The sequence below is a fragment of the Dipodomys spectabilis genome, unplaced genomic scaffold (genome assembly GCF_019054845.1).
Source record: "Dipodomys spectabilis isolate Male_0828 unplaced genomic scaffold, ASM1905484v1 ptg000363l, whole genome shotgun sequence".
In the NCBI taxonomy this organism is placed as follows: Eukaryota; Metazoa; Chordata; class Mammalia; order Rodentia; family Heteromyidae; genus Dipodomys; species Dipodomys spectabilis.
In genome coordinates, this window is record NW_024871040.1 from 5430391 (window position 1) to 5451606 (window position 21216).

Consider the following 21216-nt stretch of genomic DNA (forward strand, 5'->3'; position numbering starts at 1 on the left):
GACAAAAATACAGTGCAAGCTATTGGCTGGGGCTAGTGCCTTCAGGAACTAGAGTCATGCTTTGACTGCTGATATGAAAGCAGTCTGGCTGCTTGGCTGGCAGACCTTCACTCAAGGCACCCTTGGCCCCACAAAAGAGTCTAACAGCTGTCAATCAGGGAGTTAAATTTCCCCTGTCCCCAACACATTTTAGCACAAAGGAAAATAAACTTTGAAAGAAGTGCTTACAAAGGCTTTCTGTACTATAATAGTGCTCTAAAAAGTTTCCAGTGTCCCAAGAGGCATGTTTTACTACCATCTGTTTCACTAGTGTGAATGCAAAATGCTACTGTATTTTAACTTATACAGGTAAATGTGTGTTTATTATTAAGCCCAATGATATTATTTACCTGAAAAGCTAGAGATTGAATGTTTTATCTGTCCCCCTCCCAATCCATATGTTGAAATCTAATTCCCATTAATGATACCATGATAAAAGCATTCTTTATCAGACTCAGATAAACATAGAGCCTGGAAGTCATGAGGTGGGGAGTACTTATGCTTATCTGAGCTGGGAAGGTGGCTCAGTGGCAGAGCGCTTGCCTTGCATGCCAGAGGCCCTGGGTTCGATTCCTCAGCACCACATAAGCAAAAAGAAAAAGCCGGAAGTGGTGCTATGGCTCAAGTGGTAGAGCGCTAGCCTTGAGCTGAAGAGCTGAGGGACAGCGCCCAGGCCCAGAGTTCAGGCTCCACGACTGGACCCCCCCCCCAAAAAAAACAAACAACAACAACAAAAAAAGAAATGTACTTGTTATCTTGCCCATGAAATTTTAACTCCTCTGTACAGTATTCTCACAATAAAAAAAAATTTTTAACAATTGAAAAAAAAAGTCTCACAGACTTTCCTGCCCAGGCTGGCTTTGAACAGAGATTCTCAGCTCTCAGCCTCCTAAGTAGCTAGGATTACAGGCATGAGCCACTGGCACCTGGCTATGATTATTTCTATTGGTTTTCTGTCAATTATTTATAAATGGGGACACCACGCAGTCCTACATCATGTCTCTCTATCTCCCACCAATTGCCAAGCACCCAGTACCACATCTGGACACAGTGAGTGCCCAATAAACACTTGCTAAAGGCGGGAGAAAATGAATGCAGGTAACAAAGGAAAAGGCAACCGGTTTGGGCTCCTGGCCACAGCTTCGCAGTTAGACCTTCGTGGACTGGATGACCTCTGGACCAGTCCACCTGGGGCTTCCAGTCTGGCGGGGCAAGTTAAGCCTTTGCAATTCCTTGGAGATCTCTAGGAAGGTTTTGCCTTTGGTCTCAGGGAGGAACAAGCCTGTGTAGATGGCCCCACAGATACAGACACAGACGAAAGGAACATAGACTAAGTGGGACAAGCCTTCCTGTGGGTTAAAAGAGAAACCAAGAGCTGGTGTGACCCACCTAGAGTCCTTGGTGTCAGGCCCAAGACAGGTTGATTGTGAGAAGGGACTTGTCCCCTTGGTTACCTAAGGTTCCCTCCCTCCCAACCTCCCTGGAGGGAAGCCTCCCTTGAGACCTCACACTGACCATATATGAAGCAGGGCCCCCATTTCAGGAAGAGGAGGACCTACCATGATGAATGGGAAAACTAGCCCAATCAGGAAGAGCATGGTCCACATAAGCGCCCCACAGATCGTATAGGCAGCAGGTCTGGCCTTCTGGTCAAACAGCTCTGTGGCCAGGATTCCTGTCACTCCAGCTATAAGGAGTAGGGACAAGGATTGCCAATTAGGGCTCTTGGCCTTACTTCTTCACCTGGCCCAAGTTAGGTCACCTGGGGCCCTTGAGTACCCTCCTCCAACTTCTGCTTCCCAGAAGGCTCAGGTGGGCTCCAGGGTCCCCAGATAACCTCATATTCACATCCACCCAGCATTCATCCAGATATCCATTATTCCTGCAGCCAGGCCCAGAGTGCCCTGGGTTTTACTCACCAGGACCAATGCCAAAACTGAGGATGAAGGCAAAGATGCAGGACATAGCCAGGTAGGGCATCCAGGCGAAGAAACGCTACACAGATGGGATAGGATTGAGGTTGAAACAGGCCTGGCTCAGCTATTCCCTCCCCTGACCCCCAGGTACCTGCAGGCACAGGGCAGCTGTGAAGATACTCCCCCAGCAGGTCATCAGGCAGTAGCCCGTCATCAGCAGCACCCGCCGTCCCACCCTCTCGATCACCACACACTGCAAGAGAAAGAAGCCACTCAGGAATGACCCACACACCAGGCCATGGATTGGGGTCAGTCAATGGAGAAGGGGCCTCCATGAGGAAGCTGGGGACCTAGGGATAGTTTGTTGCTTCAAGAGGTAACAATTTGGTTAACTTCTCAAATGACCTTGGTCAATCAGTTACTCAATTTCATGTAGTTATCACACTTCAAAATGGTAATGTGAGTATCCCCACCCCACAAAGAACAACTCCGTGGGTGCTTAATAGACGTTCAACAAATGACTCATATATATAGTTGGTGGTGGCGGTCATAGGGCTTGAACTTTGGGCCAGGGTGCTGTCCCTCAGCTCTTCAGCTCAAGGCTAGAGCTCTACCACAGTGCCACTTCCGGCTATTTCTGTTAATGTGGTGCTGAGGAATGGAACCCAGGGCCTCATGCATGTGAGGTAAGCACTCTACCACTGAGCCACCTTCCAAGCCCCAACTCATATTTCTTTTTCTTTTCTTTCTTTTTTTTTTTGTCGGTTGTGGGGCTTGAACTCTGGGCGTGTCCCTCAGCTCTTCAGCTCAAGGTGAGCGCCCTACTGCTTGAGCTACAACGCCACTTCCAGTTTTCTAGTGGTTTATTGGAGATAAGAGTCTCACAGACTTTCCTGCCTGGGCTGGCTTTGAACCGTGATCCTCAGATCTCAGCCTCCTGATTAGCTAGGATGACAGGCGTGAGCCACCAGTGTCCGGCCTGACTCATATTTTTAACAGCATGCACAGGGGTGGAAAATGGCCTACTGCAAAGGACTGCAATCCTAGGGGTATCCCCAACCTGAAGGTCCCTTTCCAGCAGGGCTGGCAGAGTGGGGCCCAGATTCATACTCACACTAATAAAAGCTGTGAGCAGCTCGCAGCTCCCAGTCCCGATGATGGTGTACTGGATCTTCTCCTCTGGTACTCCTGCCTCCCGGAACACAGAGGAGGCGTACGCATATACCTGATATTGGACCCAATGATGTACCAGTTCTGAGACACTGGTCTCTTCAATCATCCATGGCTCCCAGCTACTTCAGCCCAACAAGCCCAGGGTGTAAGGCAGGGCAAGGGTCTCACCGAATCGTTCCCACAAAGCTCCATAGCACTGCCCAGCACCACGAGGCTGGTCACCTGCCTCCGAAGGGTGGGATCCTGTAAAAGTTCCCATGGGCTCTGTGCATGATGGCCCTGGCAAGCGGCACGCTCCTTCTCCAGCTCCTCCAGCTCCCCTGTCACATCTCCTGTGCCCCGCAGCCGTTTCAGGGCTGAGATGGAGGAAAGGGGTGCTCCTCTTTAATTCTTCAAATAAATCCCTCACTCCCACTCTCCCCCTCTCTCCACATAGAAAATTCACATTTTTTTGTGTGTGTGTGCCAGTCCTGGGGCTTGAATTCAGGGCCCGGGCACTATCCCTGAGCTGCTTTTGCTCAAGGCTAGCACTCTACCACTGGAGCCACAGTGCCACTAATACCCTTTTCTGTTTATGTGGTACTGAGGAATGGAACCCAGGGCTTCATGTATGCTAGGCAAGCACTCTACCACTAAGCCACATTCTTAGCCCACATCATTTTTTTAGATAGTTCTATTAAAGCTAAATTTTTTTTGTATTCTGTGTCCCCAACTTTCTACAGACAGGAAGCAGGCTGTGAAATTTGCTTGATCACCAAAAGCATTTTCTAATACTCTTTTCAATAGGTGTTAAGGAAGATCTTAGAAAACCAAGCACAGAGGCACCCCCCACCCCCAGGGGGCAAAGCCCAGGCTTGCTTGGAACACTCTTTAGTTTCAAGTCAAGGGGATCTGGTAATGTGTTCCTAGGGACAGTATAGAATTGTTATAGATCAATGACTTGTCTCTATCTTTTCCTTTTTTGAAATCACACCATTAATTCTCATTACATTATCTCACTTTCATTATTCTATGCTAAGTTCAGGAAGGGGAAAGACCTGGATCTAGTATGGATCTAGTATGTACAGACTTGATGTGATATCAGGATTTCAAGACTGATGCCATGTCTGGAAACACAGTTTTCACAGGTAGAGACATCCATAACATAATGGTGAAGAAGACATTCTTTAACATAACATAATAGTGAAGAAGACACTCCTCAGCTCTGGCCCTCAACCCTTCCTCAGTCTACACCTCCTGCCATGGGAGATGTACCATAAATATTTTCCAACCTCTTGGCTTTGGATTTGTCAGCACGGTTCCCTTTGGTCAGTTGGACATGAGGTTTAGAAAAAGGTTTAGAAAATCCTTGTGTCTCTGAGTTTGCTTTCTTAGGTGTCTCTCGTCACTACACTAACTAACATTCCTAAGTTAATCCATTGGAACTATGAGCAAGAGGATTCATGGGTAGAACTGAACTGTTATACAGTCCAGACCAGTCTTGATTAGCCATAATTCCTGACACATGAGCCAGCTCAGCTGAGAGCAGAATTGTGCAAGCAGACCAATCAATGAGTGAAATATGTGGTAAATGATTGCGATTTTAAGCCAAAGACTTTTTTTCTAATTGTTCTTTGGTTATCCTCATTGTAGCCATGTTAACTGGTAAGACAATCATCATCCACTTGGTACTGAGCACGAGAGGCTTCCAGTGGTCTTTCACCCTGAGTATACTTGTGGCTCCTTCTCTGTTACCATCCTGGGTTCCCTGGATGAAAGTGGTTAGGCCCATTCATCCTACTACACTAAAATTCAGGACATCTCCTTGATAAAGAGTTTTGAAAGCCAGGGTGCCGTTGGCTCAGGCCTGTAATCCTAGCTACTCAAGAGGCTGAGATCTGAGGATTGTGGTTCGAAGCCAGCCTGGGCAGGAAAGTCTGTGAGACTCTTATCTTCAATTAACCACCAGAAACCACAAGTGGCACTGTGACTCAAGTGGTAGAGAGCTCACCTTGAGCTGAAGAGCTGAGGGACAGCGCTCAGGCTCAGAGCTCAAACCCCACAACTGACCAGAAAAAAAAGTTTTTATTTTTATTATTTATTTCCATTTTTTGATTGAAAAGGTGATGAGCTGGGTGGTTATTGTTTCCTAGGTAAGACAATAAGTACATTTGTTTTTAATCATTACCCCATCCTTCTTTATCTCCCACTTATCCCTCCCTATCCCCTAAAAAAGGGTTTTGAAGGTATGTTATGCACTGATGGTGAAGCTGAAGCATAAAGAGAAAGACAGCTTTTCTCTAATAAAACCCAAGAAATGAACCTATTCTAGTGAGATGCTTCCCTGGATCAAGGGTGGTCTGGGATCCAGCAAGACTTACCTGCCAGACAGGCATCAGTGTCTCCACAGTCAATGAGGAGGTACCGTGGGCTCTCAGGGAGCAGGGGTAGAGTGGTGAGCTGCAATACCCCAGGTACCAGGCAACTGGCTAGCAGCCAAGGCCAGACCTCTAGGCTGCCCAGGAACTCCCTGGGGAGTCAGAAAACAACATGGAGATTATCTGTGACAGATAATCTCTGTCACAGCTCTGCTCACCTTCTCCCTTCTCCCTCACTTGTCCGCTAACCTGCTTGCAGGGTATTGCCTTGCCCGTTGCCTCTGCCTACTAGCTGTGAATGTGGACATCTTCTAATGTCTCTTCCACCCAACTTAGGAACGAGTGGAGGGCAATGCCCTTGCCTCACCGCAAACCTAGCAACTCTTCTCCCAAGAGTCTAGGTTCTGCCCTCTTCCCTCCCCCTGTCCCACCCCACCTGGGATAACTATTACATACTCCCCTTTCAAAGTCAAAATCTTCTCTGTCAAGACCCACTCTCTAGTCCCTGCTCTAGAGAGGATGAAGTGTGGTTGACCAACGTCCTTTTCTTATGTGTGTGTATCAGAAACGTGGATATGTTCAGATCTTCACTGCCTTTTGTGCAAAGAAGCACAAGGATTCACCAAGTCTTGGTAGGTAGGGGAGAAATTTGAGTGAAGAATGGTTGTTATTGGTTTCCCTGAAACCACTCACTGCAAAGAAGAAGAGCTTACCTGAGTCCAACCACCTGCCCCATCACGATGCCCAGGGCTGTGAAGATGGCTGAGGTCATGGCCACTGCTCCTCGAAGCTCCTTGGGTGCACTTTCCCCCAGGTACATGGGCTGAATATTCATGCTCACACCTGAACACATGCATAGCAAGGATTTCTCAGCTACCAGGAGGGAGGCACACATGCTCACTGTCTTTCCAGACTCACTCAGCATTGCCCAGAGCTTTACAACACTTGGTGTTAAGGCCATTCATTAGGCCTTCTAGGATCGAAGTCTATCCCCAGATCAGCTTCTACCCTGCTCCCTTATCCCAGCCCCACAGGCTCATGGGATCTTCCTAGGTGTGAAAGTTTCTACAATACTTTTAACATTGAATATCCCCAGAAGTCCATGTGCTATTGAGAGATACTGTGGATTTTTTTTTTTTTTTTGCCAGTCCTAGAGTTTAAGCCCTGAACCTGGGCACTGGTCTCTGAGTTTCTTTTGCTCAGAGATAAGCACCCACCACTTTTGGTTCTTTCTGAATAGTTTATTGAAGATCAAAGTCTCATGGACTTTCCGTGAGACAGGCTGGCTTCAAACCACAGTCCTCAGATCTCAGCCTCTTTAGTAACTAGGACTACAGGAGTGAGCCACCAGTGCCTCGCTAGTGGGCTGTTCTTGATGACTCATTTCCAATGGATAGAAGGTAGACAAGCTACTGGTGTACAAAGCCTACAAACTAAGGGTATAAAAAGACAGACCTCCTCCTTCCTCTGTTTCTTTCCCTCACCTTCTCCTTCTCTATTTTAGAGAAAGCTAGCTGCCATAAAGCCCCATGGAAACCCAACTGAGAAACCTGAGGCTTAATAGTATGCTAGGAGCTCTTGGAAGAAATTCTCTCTCAGATGATGGCAGCCATACCTGCATAGTGTGAGCACACCCTCATGATAGACCTCAAGCCAGAGCCACCTGATTAACATATTCTTGGGCCTTTGTGAAATGTAGGTTGTTTTAAGGCTCCGAATGGGAGGGTTGTATTAAGCTAGGCAATTAATATAGACTGTGGAAACGGCAAAGACTCAAGACATTACTTGATAATTTATAAAAATATTCACCTAAAAGCAAGTGAATGTATTCAAAAATTCTCTTCCCTCACAAAATGAACCTCAGAAACAGGGAGCCCCTAACATATTCCTTTATACATTGGCTGCCAGGAAATTCATGCTTAGAGTGTTGCTCAAACATATGACTTGCTGTTAGTCTGGGGACTTTTCCCTTCATTTGTGTGTGTACACACTGGGGCTTGAACTCAGGACGATAGCACTGTGCCTTTAACTTATTTACTCAAGGCTGGCACTTTAACCACTTGAGCTACAGCTTTACTTCCAGCTTTTTGGTGGTTAGTTGAAAACAAGAATCTCACACTTTCCTCCCTGCCTGGTTTCAAACAATCCTCAGATCTCAGTATCCTTAGTAGCTAGGGGGATTACAAGCATAAGTCTCTGGTACCTGGCTTCCCTCATTCTTGCATTTTTTTCATCTTTCTGTATCTTCTGTAAATGTCTATAGTTATATGAATCTTTTAAGATATGCCATATTTAATTGCTTTATAAAACAGATGGGCATGAGTGAATGTGTTAATGAATAAAGAGTGGGGGGGGGAGGAAGCAAGGGAAAAAAGGGATGTAACAATGAAATTAGAACAGAGAGGCATGATGTACCTGCATTGACTCCCATGAGCAGTCTTCCCAGCATGATCATCTCACAGGAGCGTGCTTTGCGGCTGAAGCCGAACATGATGGCTGCAGCCACCACAAAGCTGTTATTCACTAAGAGGGACTTCTTCCTTAGGGGAAGTGAACACAGATAAGAAAGGATGAGGGGCCATATCCTCCAGGCATAGTGGGCTGTGTGTGTGTGTGTGTGTGTGTGTGTGTGTGTGTGTGTGTGTGTGCACGTGCACGCGTGCTTGCGCGCACGCACATGCAGGAGTGTACATGCGGGGCACCCATGCAGGAGAGCTCATGTGTGCTTCAACTGTTTTAAGGGAAGCAAGCTAATGAATCAAAGTGACCACTGGGTGGTATACCCACACTCACTTGTATATCTTGGGTATATACTCCCATTCTTCTCCCCAGAATACCCACAAATTACTTTCTGCCTGCATACTAGCATGAAATTAAAGGATTTTTTTTCTTGCTTGCTTTTATCCTTCAAATGAACCATTGTTCATATACCAAACTTCTCTGGAAAACGAAACTAACATATAATTTCTCAAACTCAAAACCTACAGAATGTAGACACATGGGAAGCCAAGTGCAGTTCCCTCATTATATACAGACACTTGTCAGAACCTTCAAGAAGGCTAAGTGCGCCAGTGTCTTAGCCAATGGACAAGGAGGGGACATGAGATATGTTGCCTGCACTACCATGGTGAAATACCAGCTCCTGATAGTTCAGAAGTGCTCTAATCTGGTCACCAAAAAGAGCTTTTTGTATTGAGAGAAAAACAAACTGTTCTGCCCAAAGTCATCACGACACCAGCAAAGGGATACAAGCAAAACTTAGGTCTCCCAGAGGCAGGCACCCATGGCTTATGCTTGTAATCCTAGCTTCTCAGGAGGCCAAGATCTGAGGATTGTGGCTCAAAGTCAGCCTGGGCAGGAAAGTTCATGAAACCCTTATCTCTGATTAATCACCAAAAAGCCAGAAGTAGAATTTTGGCTCAAGAGGTAGAGTGTTAGTCTTGAACAAAAAAGCTCAGGGACAACATCTAGGCCCTGAGTTCAACCCCCAGAACCAGCACACCACACACACACACACACACACACACACACACACACACACGCGTGTGCGCGCGCACACACACACACACACACACACACACACACAGAATCCAGTCTCGGGTATTTTCTTTTTATTTTTTTATTTTTTTTTTGGGTCCGGACATGGGGCCTGAACTCTGGGCCTGGGCGCTGTCCCTCAGCTCTTCAGCTCAAGGCTAGCGCTCTACCACTTGAGCCACAGCGCCACTCCGGCTTTTTTCTTTTTGCTTATGTGGTGCTGAGGAATCGAACCCAGGGCCTCAGGCATGCAAGGCAAGCACTCTACCACTGAGCCATCTTCCCAGCCCCTCGGGTATTTTCTTATAGCAGCATAAAAACTGAAAAATATAAGTATATACTATACTGGGCATAGTAACCTGGCACATTTATCAGGAAATTTGAAAAAATGGTTGCTCTGAATGGAATGCAAGAGATATTCACTAATAGTTTCAAGCCAAGTTCAAAGAAGTAGGCCTCTTGACTCAGATCTAAGAGATTGTTATGATTTGAATGTGAACTGTCTCCTGCAAGCCTATGTGTTAAGTCCTTGATATCCAACTAGAAGCACAAATTTGGAAAGTTGTAGGAACTTTAGGAGTGGAGCCTAGCTTGAGAAAGTGGGAGCATGCATTTGGGGGCTATATCCTGAGAACATTTTCTCTCTTTCTCTCTCCTTCTCTCCTTTTCTGGCCCTGGCCACTAAGATGTGAGTTCTCTCTGTTCTACCACATTCTTCTCACCATGATGGACTAAAACCTTGGAAATCATGAGCCAAATAAATCCTTAAGTTGCTTGTGTCAGGTGTTTTGCCACTGTGGGGAATAAACAGCAGATCATGGACATTTAGGTGGCTTTGTTCTTGTAATGAGCTGGGTATGACTTGACACTCCTCTGCTGGGATTGAGTGTGCCTGGCTGAACACCAGCCCTGAATAGAAACTGAAGTTTCCCATGAGTAGATTACTTAATCAGTAAGGTTCAAAAAGAGATTGAATACAGATTTTTTTTTGTCAGTTGTGAGGCCTGAACTCTGGGCCTGGGCACTGTTCCTCAGCTCTTCAGCTCAAAGCTAGTGCTCTACCATTTGAGCCACAGCATCACTTCCAGCTTTTTCTGCTTATGTGATGCGGAGGAATTGTACCCAGGGCCTCATGCATGCAAGGCAAGCACTCTACAACTGAGCCATCTTCCCAGCCCCTGAATACAGAGTTTTATACATATGTACGTGTGTATGTGTGCATGCATGCGTGCATTTGCATGTGTGTGTGTGTGTGTGTTTTCACATGCCAGTACTGGGGCTTGAACTCAAGTCCTCATGCTCTCACTTAACTTTTTTGCTCAAGACTGGAAATCCACCACTTGAGCCACAACTCCAATTCTGGCTTTTTGTAGGTTAATTGGAGACAAGAGTTTCTCATCTGCCTTGGCTGGCTTCAAACTTCAGTCCTCAGATCTCAGCCTCCTGAATAGCTAGAATTACAGGTATGAGTCACTAGCACCTGGCTAAAGACAGAATTTTGCGCATGGAATTTTGTCCATTTTCAAAGGGTTTAGTTAGACCAAATCTTAGACAAAGTAAGATTTGAAGACTAGTTCCAAAGAAGTTGATGGGGCTGGGAAGTTGGCTCAGTGGTAGAGTGCTTGTCTTGCATGCATGAGGCCCTGGGTTTGATTTCTCAGCACCACATAAGCAGAAAACAGCTGGACATGGTGCTGTGGCTCAAGTGATAGGGTGCTAGCCTTGAGCTGAAGAGCTGAGGGACAGGGCCCAGGCCCAGAGTTCAGGCACCATGACGGACAAAAAACAAAAACAAAAACAAAAACAAAAACCAAAGAAGTTGATGGATCACTTAGAATTGGCCCAGAACCTGAAAATAGATATATCTATGTTTCTGCTTACTGGAGCCCCTTGATCACTGCAGAAAATCCTCCTCATTGACAAGATGATCTTCTCTGTGGACAGGTCATGGTATTCAGCTATCTTTCTTAGCCAAGCAAGTTTGCTCAGTTGGTTTATAAAGAAGCCAAAATAAGCCAGGAGCCAGTGGCTCACTCCTATAATCGTAACTACTCATGAATCTGAGATCTGAGGATTTCCATTTGAAGCCAGCTCAGGTAGAAAAATCTGTGAGATTCTTCTCTCCAATTAATCAGTTGCTAGGATACAGACATGATATTGTAGACAGAAAAGATATTGGAGACTGAATGTAGCTAAAGCCGAGTATGCTGAAGTCATCTTCCTCCCTAGGAACCCTGTCTACAGAAAACTCAGAGCTGGGCTGGGAAGGTGGCTCAGTGGTAGAGCGCTTGCATCTTGCATGCATGAGGCCCTGGGTTCGATTCCTCAGCCCCACATAAGCAAAAAGAACAAAGCCGGAAGTGGCGCTGTGGCTCAAGTGGTAGAGCGCTAGCCTTGAGCTGAAGAGCTGAGGGACAGTGCCCAGGCCCAGAGTTCAGGCCCTATGACCCGACTATAAAAAAAAAAAGAAAAGAAAAGAAAACTCAGAGCTTTCTTGGTTCATGTCCTTCTCAGGGCTTTAAGAACTTCCCTGGGTACATTATCCAAAAGGAAATGTTCTCTTTGCCTGACTTATGTAACTGTAACCCATCTGTTTTTATCATTTTCAAATAAAAATAAAAATACAAGCCGGGTGCCAGTGGCTCACGGCTGTAATCCTAGCTACTCAGGAGGCTGAGATCTGAGGATCATGGTTCAAAGCCAGCCCAGGCAGGAAAGTCCATGAGATTCATATCTCCAATAAACCATTAGGAAACCATAAGTGGTGCTGTGGCTCAAGGGGTAGAGCACTCACCTTGAGCTGAAGAGCACAGGGATAGTACCCAAGCCCAGAGTTCAAGCCCTAGGACCAAAAAAAAAAAAAAAAAGAACTTCTTTAAATTGTGTGCCTAATATCCTTTCCATTATTATGATTTTTTTTTTTTTTTGTCAGTCATGGGGCTTGAATTCAGGGGCCAGGGCACTGTCCCTGAGCTCTTCTGTTCAAGGGTAGTGCTCTACCACTTTGACTCACAGCGCCATTTCCAGTTTTCTGGTGGTTAATTGGAGATAAGAATCTCACAGACTGTCCTGCCCAGGCTGGCTCTGAATGGCAAACCTCAGATCTCAACCTCCTGAGTAGCTAGGATTACAGGCATGAGCCAATAGTGTCGGGCATCGTTATGATTTTTTTTTTTTTTTTTTTGTCGGTCGTGGGGCTTGAACTCTGGGCCTGGGCGCTGTCCCTCAGCTCTTCAGCTCAAAGCGAGCGCTCTACCACTTGAGCTACAGTGCCACTTCCGGTTTTCTGGTGGTTTATTGGAGATAGGAGTCTCACGGTCTCTCCTGCCCAGGCTGGCTTTGAACCGCGATCCTCAGATCTCAGCCTCCTGAGTAGCTAGGATTACAGGCGTGAGCCACCAGCGCCCGGCCATCGTTATGATTTTTATGTTAGTAAGAGTTTCTCTTGTTTTCAACCCAAGATCCACATCAGATTCATGGAGAAAAAGTGAGACCCAGAAAGAGAAAACTTGCTTAAGGTCAAATATCACTGGTGGGCAGACATAGACCTAAAAAGCAGAAGTTCTATATCATTACAGACCTCTTTCTTCTACCAAATGTTCTTGAAAATATGACTCTTGGTAGATGAGTGGATCCCCAAAATAGGGGTGAGTCAATAGGACATATTCCCTTTACAAAATAGAATTTTACACAGCCATTAGAAAGAATAAAATAATGTCATTTACAGGGAAATGATTGGAATTAACCAAATCAAGTGAGGTAAGCCAAGATCAGAGAGACAAATGGCGCATGTTCTTTCTGACATGCAGAAGTTAGATCTAAAATGCACTGGGGATATGACAAATCATACAGTATTCCACATGTTCACATATAGCAAGACCAAAAGAGATTACTCTTAGGAAAGAATCACAGGGCTGGGAAGGTGGCTTAGTGGTAGAGCGCTTGCCTTGCATGCATGAGGCCCTGGGTTCGATTCCTCAGCACCACATAAGCAAAAAAGAAAAAAGCCGGAAGTGGTGCTGTGGCTCAAGTGGTAGAACGCTAGCCTTGAGCTGAAGAGCTGAGGGACAGCGCTCAGGCCCAGATTCAGGCCCCACGACTGGACCCAAAAAAAAAAAAAGAATCACAAAAGTGAAATGCCTAAGCACCTCTTCATATTTATATGAAATAATATATATATATATATATTTAAATGAGCTACAAGATATGGAAAAAAGACTAGTTTTTAGTTTTTGATGTATCTGTCTTCTTTACCTTATATATGGTGTATTAACATGTATATCTTCAGGGTGGAGGGCACAGAACTCAAGGGAAAAAAGGGTGAAAACATGCACCCTGGAGCTCACTGGACATTGATGAAAATGAACTATGCAACTCATAGTGGAGACAGGAGGGAGACTGGGAGAGAGCAAGGGAAAAGATGGCACTGTACAAAAGGAAATTTACTCATTACTTGACTCATATAATTGTAATCCTTCTGTACATCACCACTATAATAAAAAGTGAATTTTAAAAAATTAAAATAGGACTAGGGGTGAGTCAATAGGACAGTTGAGGAATTGATATGGACCTGAAGTTTGCTGGGTACCTCCTTCTCCTATATTCCTTAGCTTGCCGACTGAAGGCCCACATCAAAGGGCATTCAGGGGGCACACAGGCAGTGCTTACCTTCCTAGTCTGATGGCCATGAGTCCTGCAAGCAGTGCTCCGAAGAGGCCCCCCAGAGGGTATAGAGACACGATCAGAGACCATACAAGTAGAATCAGGTGGTCAGGCTGTGGTTTGCCACTTCTTGCTTGCCAGGTTTCATTGATGAATTCCTGAATGTACTATGGATAGAGAGGCCAGTTAACTCTCCTGGGGATGGGAAAGGGGAATAGTGTTGTGTAAGAGGAATGGTACTGGACAAGATAGGCCTTCTTCTCACAGATGGGGAAGTGTGGTAAGACTGCGACACCCCCAAATCTGTACTGCTATTATGGACTGAAGTTCTTAGAAGTAAAGAGCTGTAGTAAAGATCCTTCAGACTAGCCGGGCGCTGGAGGCTCACGCCTGTAATCCTAGCTACTCAGGAGGCTGAGATCTGAGGATTGCGGTTCAAAGCCAGCCCGGGCAGGAGAGACCGTGAGACTCCTATCTCCAATAAACCACCAGAAAACCGAAAGTGGCGCTATAGCTCAAGTGGTAGAGCGCTTGCCTTGAGCTGAAGAGTTGAGGGACAACGCCCAGGCCCAGAGTTCAAGCCCCACGACCGACTAAAAAAAAAAAAAAAAAAGATCCTTCAGACTACTTAACATTGGCTAACTGCAACATCCTTATTATGGAGGGATGGAATTTTCTAGGCCAATTGCCCAAATTATCTTAGGCTATCCTTAGCCTCTTTGAAGGGCCATTTATTGTCGTCTCTACATCTGATCTAACGTCCTTTTGGTTGCCATAAAACAATTGGGATGCATCAGTAATCCTGATATATCTCAAGCCTCCACTAATTTGAAAGGTAAGAATGCCATAAAGATAACATCTACATCCAATAGGTTTTCTTGATTTGCCATAGCTCGCCTATCTGATGACCCCCATCATATTCTTTTCTGTGACTATAAAAATTTGTGTAACTTTTTTTTGTAAAACACGTCATTAGGTACTCATTATTATGCTCATTGTGAAAGACTGGGGATTAGGCTCTGACAGGTAAATGACTTGCCCATGGCCTTAGGGACAGGGCCAGGCTCCATGGAGTTCCACCTTTCAGAGCTACTATTTCAGTTCCATGAATGAAAATAGTTTGGAAAGACTTTGCACAGGAAAGCCCTTAAAGAAGAATTGCCAGTTTTGGGCCTTCCAAAAGGATGTGGCTAGTGGGCAGTGGAGAGTTCAATGTTGGACTAGCTCTCTTCTGTCTTAACCAGCTCAGGGTGAATCTGGTGATGATTGCCCTTTTGCCCAATGAGTGGAGAAAAGGCTGGATTAGAAGCAAAAGAGCCATAGCTCTGTTCTGGGGCCTGATTCCTATAGTTCTTCCCACTTATACTGTATGGAGCCCCTCATGGTTCCTAGCAATGTGGTCAAACAGCCTTCTAATGTAAGCAATTTAGAGGTGAACTTCTTTCACTGGGAGGGACTGAAAGATTCATCTTTCCCACAGAAACTAGGTAAACATGGAATGGGCCAGCCCAGTGTCAGGTACCAAGAACTCAAAAAAACGATTCAGACACAAAGCAGGAAAAATGACATAGGAACAAAATGGCCAATACTTCCTCTCACTGGAAAAAGGATTGGAAAAACAACTGTGTTTCTCTGTGTTTTGGGGGATGAAATCTAAGTTGTTTTGTTTTTTAGGATAAAAAGATGAAGGCAGGGAGGTGGGGGTGAGGGAAGATGGGAAGGGATGGAAGGGGAAACAAAGGAGGAGGCAACAATGCTTGATAAGAAATGTACTCATTATCTTGCCCATGTAATTGTAACCCCTCTGTATGGTATTTTCACAAGAAAAAAAAGAAAGAAAAAAAAAAGATGAAGGCTGAGACAGAGGGAGAATCTGGTCCCAAAAAAGTCTTAGACTTCAGGTGGATGAGTCTGTTTTTATTCCTTTGGGCATCAAGGAGAAACACAGAATGTTTCTGGGCAAGAGAATGCCTTAGCAAAACTGAAGTATCAAAAAAGAAAAAAGGCTGGCTGAGTGTTGGTGTCTTATGCCTGTAAATCAAGACACAGATTTGAGGATCTTGGTTCCAAGCCCCAGCCCAGGAAGACAAATCTTGAAATTCTTATCTCCAATTAACCAGGGCAGCGGGCAGCTGTGAATGGAGGTGTGGCTCAAGTAGTAGAGTGCCAGGCTTGATTGTGTAGATTACATAGAAATCTCCCTTGAGTGGAAAAAAATTAAGTATAAGAACACAAGGCCCTGAGTTCAAGCCCTAGTACCAACGCACATGTGCATGAGCACTCATGCCTACACCCCATTCTCAAAGGATCAAGCGTGCCACTCTATGACTTAGTAGAAGGTGGAGTCATATAAGATCAGGGATGCAGCAAGACACAGGATGCAGAGCTCTGTGGAAGCATCCAGAGTCTTGTAGAGCATGCCAGTGGGAGCACTACTAAGTATATACTGAGCTGAAGCCCCACAGTGGGAAGCTACCAACTCCCCTCCAGGACCCACTCAGATAGTGAGAGTGGGCACAGAAGGTACATACCAAGGTTGGGGCATTGATGATGGAGAGATTGTAGCCAAACTGAAAAGTTCCACCGATGCCAGCTGCACAGATGGTCAGGAGCAGCACCCTGCTCTGAATCTGAGGAGACAGATGAGGACTCAAGGTGACCAATAACACCCTCCACCTCCCTCTCTGGGCAAGATCTACCAATCACAGTATCACAACAGTGTCTGTACCAGGCAACAGTGTCTCCACTTTATACACAAGTCACCAAGGTCCCATAGCAGACAGACAGCAAGGGAATGAAAATCTTCTGCTCTGAATCAGGACGGTCTCTATCCTAGCTTCCCCCTTCCCCTGCCACCATTTTCCTGAAACAGAGAAATTCCTGACCCTCTTCACTGGGCTGCACATGGGTGTGTCTGTTGTAGTTCAGGAGAACAATCTTCTGAGCTGGAAATCCAGTGGAGTAAAGTTCTGATTCTGGTAGCACAGGAGCCCCCAAGTCCCAGCGACTTTTGCCAGGGAAACATTCTTGGCCAACATTTCTGAGCTGAGCTTCCTCTCACCTCTCCTCCCACCAGCCTCCCACCAGCCTGGTCTGCAATGAGGCTAAGGAAAGGGACTACAAGTTCCTGGGTGCCAGAGGCTCACGCCTGTAATCTTAGATACTCAGGAAGCTGAGAAATGAGCATTGTACTTTGAAGCCACCCTAGGCAGGCGAGTCTGTGAGACTCTTATGACCAATAAACTACAAAAAGCTAGATGTGGAGAGGTGAGTCAAGTGGTAGTGGCAGGCTTAAGCAAAAAAGCTAGGAAAGAGTAAGAGACCCTTCGTTCAAGTTCCAGTACTAGCAAAGAAAGAAAGAGGACAGAAAGAAAGGAAGGAAAGAAAGATAGGCAGGCGAGTCTGTGAGACTCTTATGACCAATAAACTACAAAAAGCTAGATGTGGAGAGGTGAGTCAAGTGGTAGTGGCAGGCTTAAGCAAAAAAGCTAGGAAAGAGTAAGAGACCCTTCGTTCAAGTTCCAGTACTAGCAAAGAAAGAAAGAGGACAGAAAGAAAGGAAGGAAAGAAAGATAGAAAAAAAGGAGAGGAAAGGAAAGGTGTTAGTGAATAAGCTTCCTTTCCATTGCTAGTACACCCCTTCCCTCTCCACAGCTTAGCATGCTCCCTTCCTAGGCAACACTAGGCTCATGTAGTAAAGGCAGTAAATAATCAGCCTCCAACTCCCTTTACCTTGGGATGGCACTTCTCTGGGGCAGCTACCACCATATAAGGCAACAAGAGCCCCTTTGAGTGACCTTCAGGTCTGGGCAGCTACAGGACCCCTTCTCTACTATTTGGACAGCAGCCATAAATCCTAGTCTGCCATGATGAAGCCCCTGGGCCTCATGTCCACGCCTGGGTCTCTACCTCTTAGCCCCTCCTAAACCTCCTAGGTTAAATAGGTCACCTCAGACAATAGCCTGTGCTTCTTTCACTTCTCCCTTGTGAGAAGGGGTCTTGCCGGCCCCTTCCCTGGCAATAAACCTTTCTTTGTTCTCTGTAACTAGCGCTCTGTGTGGTCTTCTGGCAAAATCTAATAATCTATCAAAAGGGGAAAGGAAAGGAAAGGAAAAAGAAAGGAAAGAAAGGAGAAATGAAAGGAAAGGAAAGGAAGGAAAGGAGAAAGGAAAGGAAAAGGAAAAGAAAGGGAAAGCAATGGAAAGGGAAAAGAAAGGAAGGAAAGGAGAAAAGAAAGGAAAGGAAAAAGGAAAGGGAAGAGAGGGGCATCTCTTACTTCCCCATGTGCAGATACTTGGAGGGCATGTTGAGCAGTGAACAGGCAGCCACAGATGGTGGGGGTACCTGGCACCCTGGGGCAGTTCTGCTCTAACTCCCCCATACTCTCAGAATCACATCCTTGCCTGGACTTGGAGACAATAATGCCTATCTCTGGGCAGACTATGAAGGATATTTGCTACAACAAAAGACAGCTTTGCATGTTAGGGCAAATCCCCTTAGAGATAGGGAGAAGAATTCCCAAGGCACTCAATCAAGAATACTCATAGATCTGACATTCTATCCCATTTAGTTGTTTCTTTTTAATGTTTTTATTGTTATTGTAAAGGTGATGCACAGAGGGGTTACAGTTACATAAGTCAGGTAAAGAGTAGTTTCTTTTTTTGACAATGTCACACCTTCTCTTGCTCTCTCTCAGTTTTTCCCTCTCATCCCTATAGTTTTTTTCAAGGATTCACAATATTAAATTACAATATGACATGTTCAGAGCTGGAGGTAGAGCTCAGTAGTGAAGCTCTTACCTAATGTACATTAGGAGTTCTTGCTTTAATGTGTGTTTGTGCGCAAGTGTGCACACACACACACAGAGCTATGCTCATCATGGTGGGTTTCTGTTTTATTGTATAGGTGGTGTGATAGGCCATATTACAGCTCCAACAGTGCCCCATGGAGATGAGAGTTCCCCTAAGACAGCAGAAGTATGGAAAGCCCACATGGCAGGAGATACCAATAGGTCTCCAAGGCTGCAGGAAATTATTTAGTTCAATGAGAGTTTGCATGCAGATCACCTAGAACTACACCCAATGAAGGTAAGTATTCATGCCAGCCCTGAGTTCAAGCCCCAGTATGACACAAAAACTAATAAGTAGGTAGATAGCTAAGCAGTCAAATATTTCCTATGATGGTGATAATTCAGTGTACAAATATTACTGCCCCCTATGATAGGCAATACATCTACTGCTCTCGGTGCTTTGGCTTTCACAGTGAGCAAGGGACAAAACCTGTGACCTTAGGGTACTTTCTTTTTTCTTACTATTGACAGAACACAGGCTATGGCAAAATGAGCAAGCTGATGTTAGGAAGACATAAAATGGGACAGGGGGAGAGGGAGTTTGGACTGAGTAATGTTTTAAATTGGGTGACCAGGAAATAGGAAGATGATATTTGCATAAAGACTTGAAGGAGGTTTAAGAATGTGCCATACATCTATCTGATGGAAGCTAGTCTGATTGGAGAGAACCCACAGATGTGGGCAGCATGAGTATTCTGTTTGCTCCCATTACTTGAGTGAGACAGGATCCAAGTCTGAGCTGGAAAAGGAGCAGTGCGGGTAAGATGCTGTCACAAGAAGGAGTGAGCAGTAAGGAACAGAGTGCTCAGACAGCTGCTGTTTGGGACTTGTGTATCCTCCTAGAGGACCTAAGGGGCCTGTGAGAAACACGGGGTGATGCTGGACTGGGATGTCCCTGGCTGGGCAACCTTATTGGCCCACAGGCCATTGCTGGGCAGGAATATTTGCTTACAATTTTCTGAGCCATTGTACATACAAACACAGATAGTTGTGTAGCTAGGTGCAGGTGGCTCTCAGGAGACTGAGATCTGAGGACCATGGTTTGAAACCAGCTTTGGCAGGAGAGTCTGTGAGATTCATCTCCAATTTATCAGCAAAATGCCCGAAGTGGAGCTGTGAGTCAGGTGGTAGAGCGCCAGCCTTCAGTGAAAAGCTAAGGTAAGGGATAGAACCCAGGCCTGGAGTTCAAGCCTACAGTACCCTCTTCCCCCCTACACGATAGTTTTGCACACTGGACACCATTGTTAAGGCTTCAAGCATGGCTGCAACCCGTATAGTTTACGCGGGCCCACAATTTGTCATCGGAAGGCCTGGGCCGTATAAACTTTGAATTCTAGAACTTTCCAACTGGCAGGAGGGCCTCTTTCCTGGAAGAGAGACCTGCAGGGCCGCACCGACTCTTAGCTTCCTCTGGCCAACAACAGACAAGGTGAAGGAAAGCAACCCAAGTGGGTGAGGGCACCTAGTAACGTGCAGCACAGGCAGAGCCGGCATTGGGGAGGTGCACACAGTAGAAGCAGTGGCCGGCACGCAAGCGCAGTGGTTACGGAGGCGGTCTGGAAGCGCTGAGGGCTAGCGCGACGCTTAGCGGTGGCCTTGGCGACCCAGGCGCAAGCGCATAAGAAAAGCTAGACAGCCGGGCTAGCCCGAGGCGCGTGCGCAATCGCAACGCGAGCCATTTCCCCTGGGTCACCTGAGTCCTTGGCCTTACTGGTAACTCATCTTCCATGCCGCCGCCGTGTCCGCAGAGCTGAGGCTGAAAAGCCCCCTCACTCCTTACTCCTGCCGGCTGAGCTCAGAGCACATCTCTGCAGACCGGAGGGAGCTCCCGGGTGAGCGAGGTTAACCCCACTGAGAGGCCCCGCACGCCACGCGTGGGCGCGCCCCTGAGGCCCAGCCGGACCTTCCGACCCCTGGGATCCCAGAAGGGGTCCCCGCGGGCTCCTGCCCTGCGCCAGCCCGGACCCCACCGGGCGCCCCTGCCCCTCGTGCCCGCAGAGGGCCGAGCCCTGGGTCCCGCGTCCCCATCCTTCCCCCAAAGAGGGGCAGCATTTGGAGGGACTGCAGACTAACTCACCAGGCTCTGGAGCGTTCTCATCAGTAGGCCCGGTGACTAGACGGACTGTAATAGAACCCAGTGGCCGCCGGGCCGCCAGGCAGGCGCGCCCACCAGGGCCGAACCACGCAGCGTCATGGGCGGGGTTACTGTTGTGGTTTTTTTTTTTTTTTAATCCTTCAGGACTTCTCAGGCCCCGCGTGAAACCTGGAGGGAGACTGAACAAAGGTTACCGTGCCTTTGTGACAGAAGAAACCGAATTGATGGCGACCTTTCAAGTCACCTGATCAAAGAACGATACAGCAGAATAGGCCTGCAAGTCTTTATTGCCTCAGATTTGGTTTCTGTTCGATTTTTTTTGCTGTTCAGAACTTTTAATACTTAATACCAATACCATACTTATTAGCTAATTAATGAATTTTGTGCCGGTCCTGGGGGCGTAAACCCAGGGCCTGGTCACTCTCCCTGAGCTATTTGTTCTCAAGGCTGGCACCCTACCATTTTTACTACAGCTCCACTTTTTTGTTTTTTGGCGATTAATTGGAGATGAGAGTCTCATGGACTTTCCTGTGCATGCTGGCTTTGAACCTCCATTCTCAGAGCTCAGCCTCGAGTAGCTAGGATTAC

At 46.4% G+C, this 21216-nt stretch overlaps 1 protein-coding gene across 4 annotated transcripts; it reads right to left on the minus strand.

Annotated features, from left to right (window-relative positions):
• Positions 1–918: 918 nt before the first annotated feature.
• Positions 919–20699, minus strand: Slc2a11 (solute carrier family 2 member 11). Of its 4 annotated transcripts, none has more exons than XM_042666264.1 (12): positions 20611–20699; positions 16216–16314; positions 13691–13851; positions 7901–8025; positions 6199–6328; positions 5489–5637; positions 3297–3484; positions 3070–3180; positions 2107–2208; positions 1959–2034; positions 1599–1726; positions 920–1388 (listed from the first exon to the last, which is right to left on the minus strand). In XM_042666264.1, the coding sequence occupies exons 1-12, from the start codon at positions 20629–20631 to the stop codon at positions 1188–1190; spliced, it is 1491 nt and encodes a 496-aa protein (XP_042522198.1). In that variant the 5' UTR covers positions 20632–20699; the 3' UTR covers positions 920–1187. The 4 variants fall into 4 exon arrangements, with proteins under 4 accessions (XP_042522200.1, XP_042522198.1, XP_042522197.1 ...); XM_042666263.1 differs by lacking the exon at positions 20611–20699 and adding an exon at positions 20227–20359; XM_042666265.1 differs by lacking the exon at positions 20611–20699 and adding an exon at positions 20227–20359 and having other exon boundaries at positions 1222–1388; positions 1595–1726.
• Positions 20700–21216: the final 517 nt, after the last annotated feature.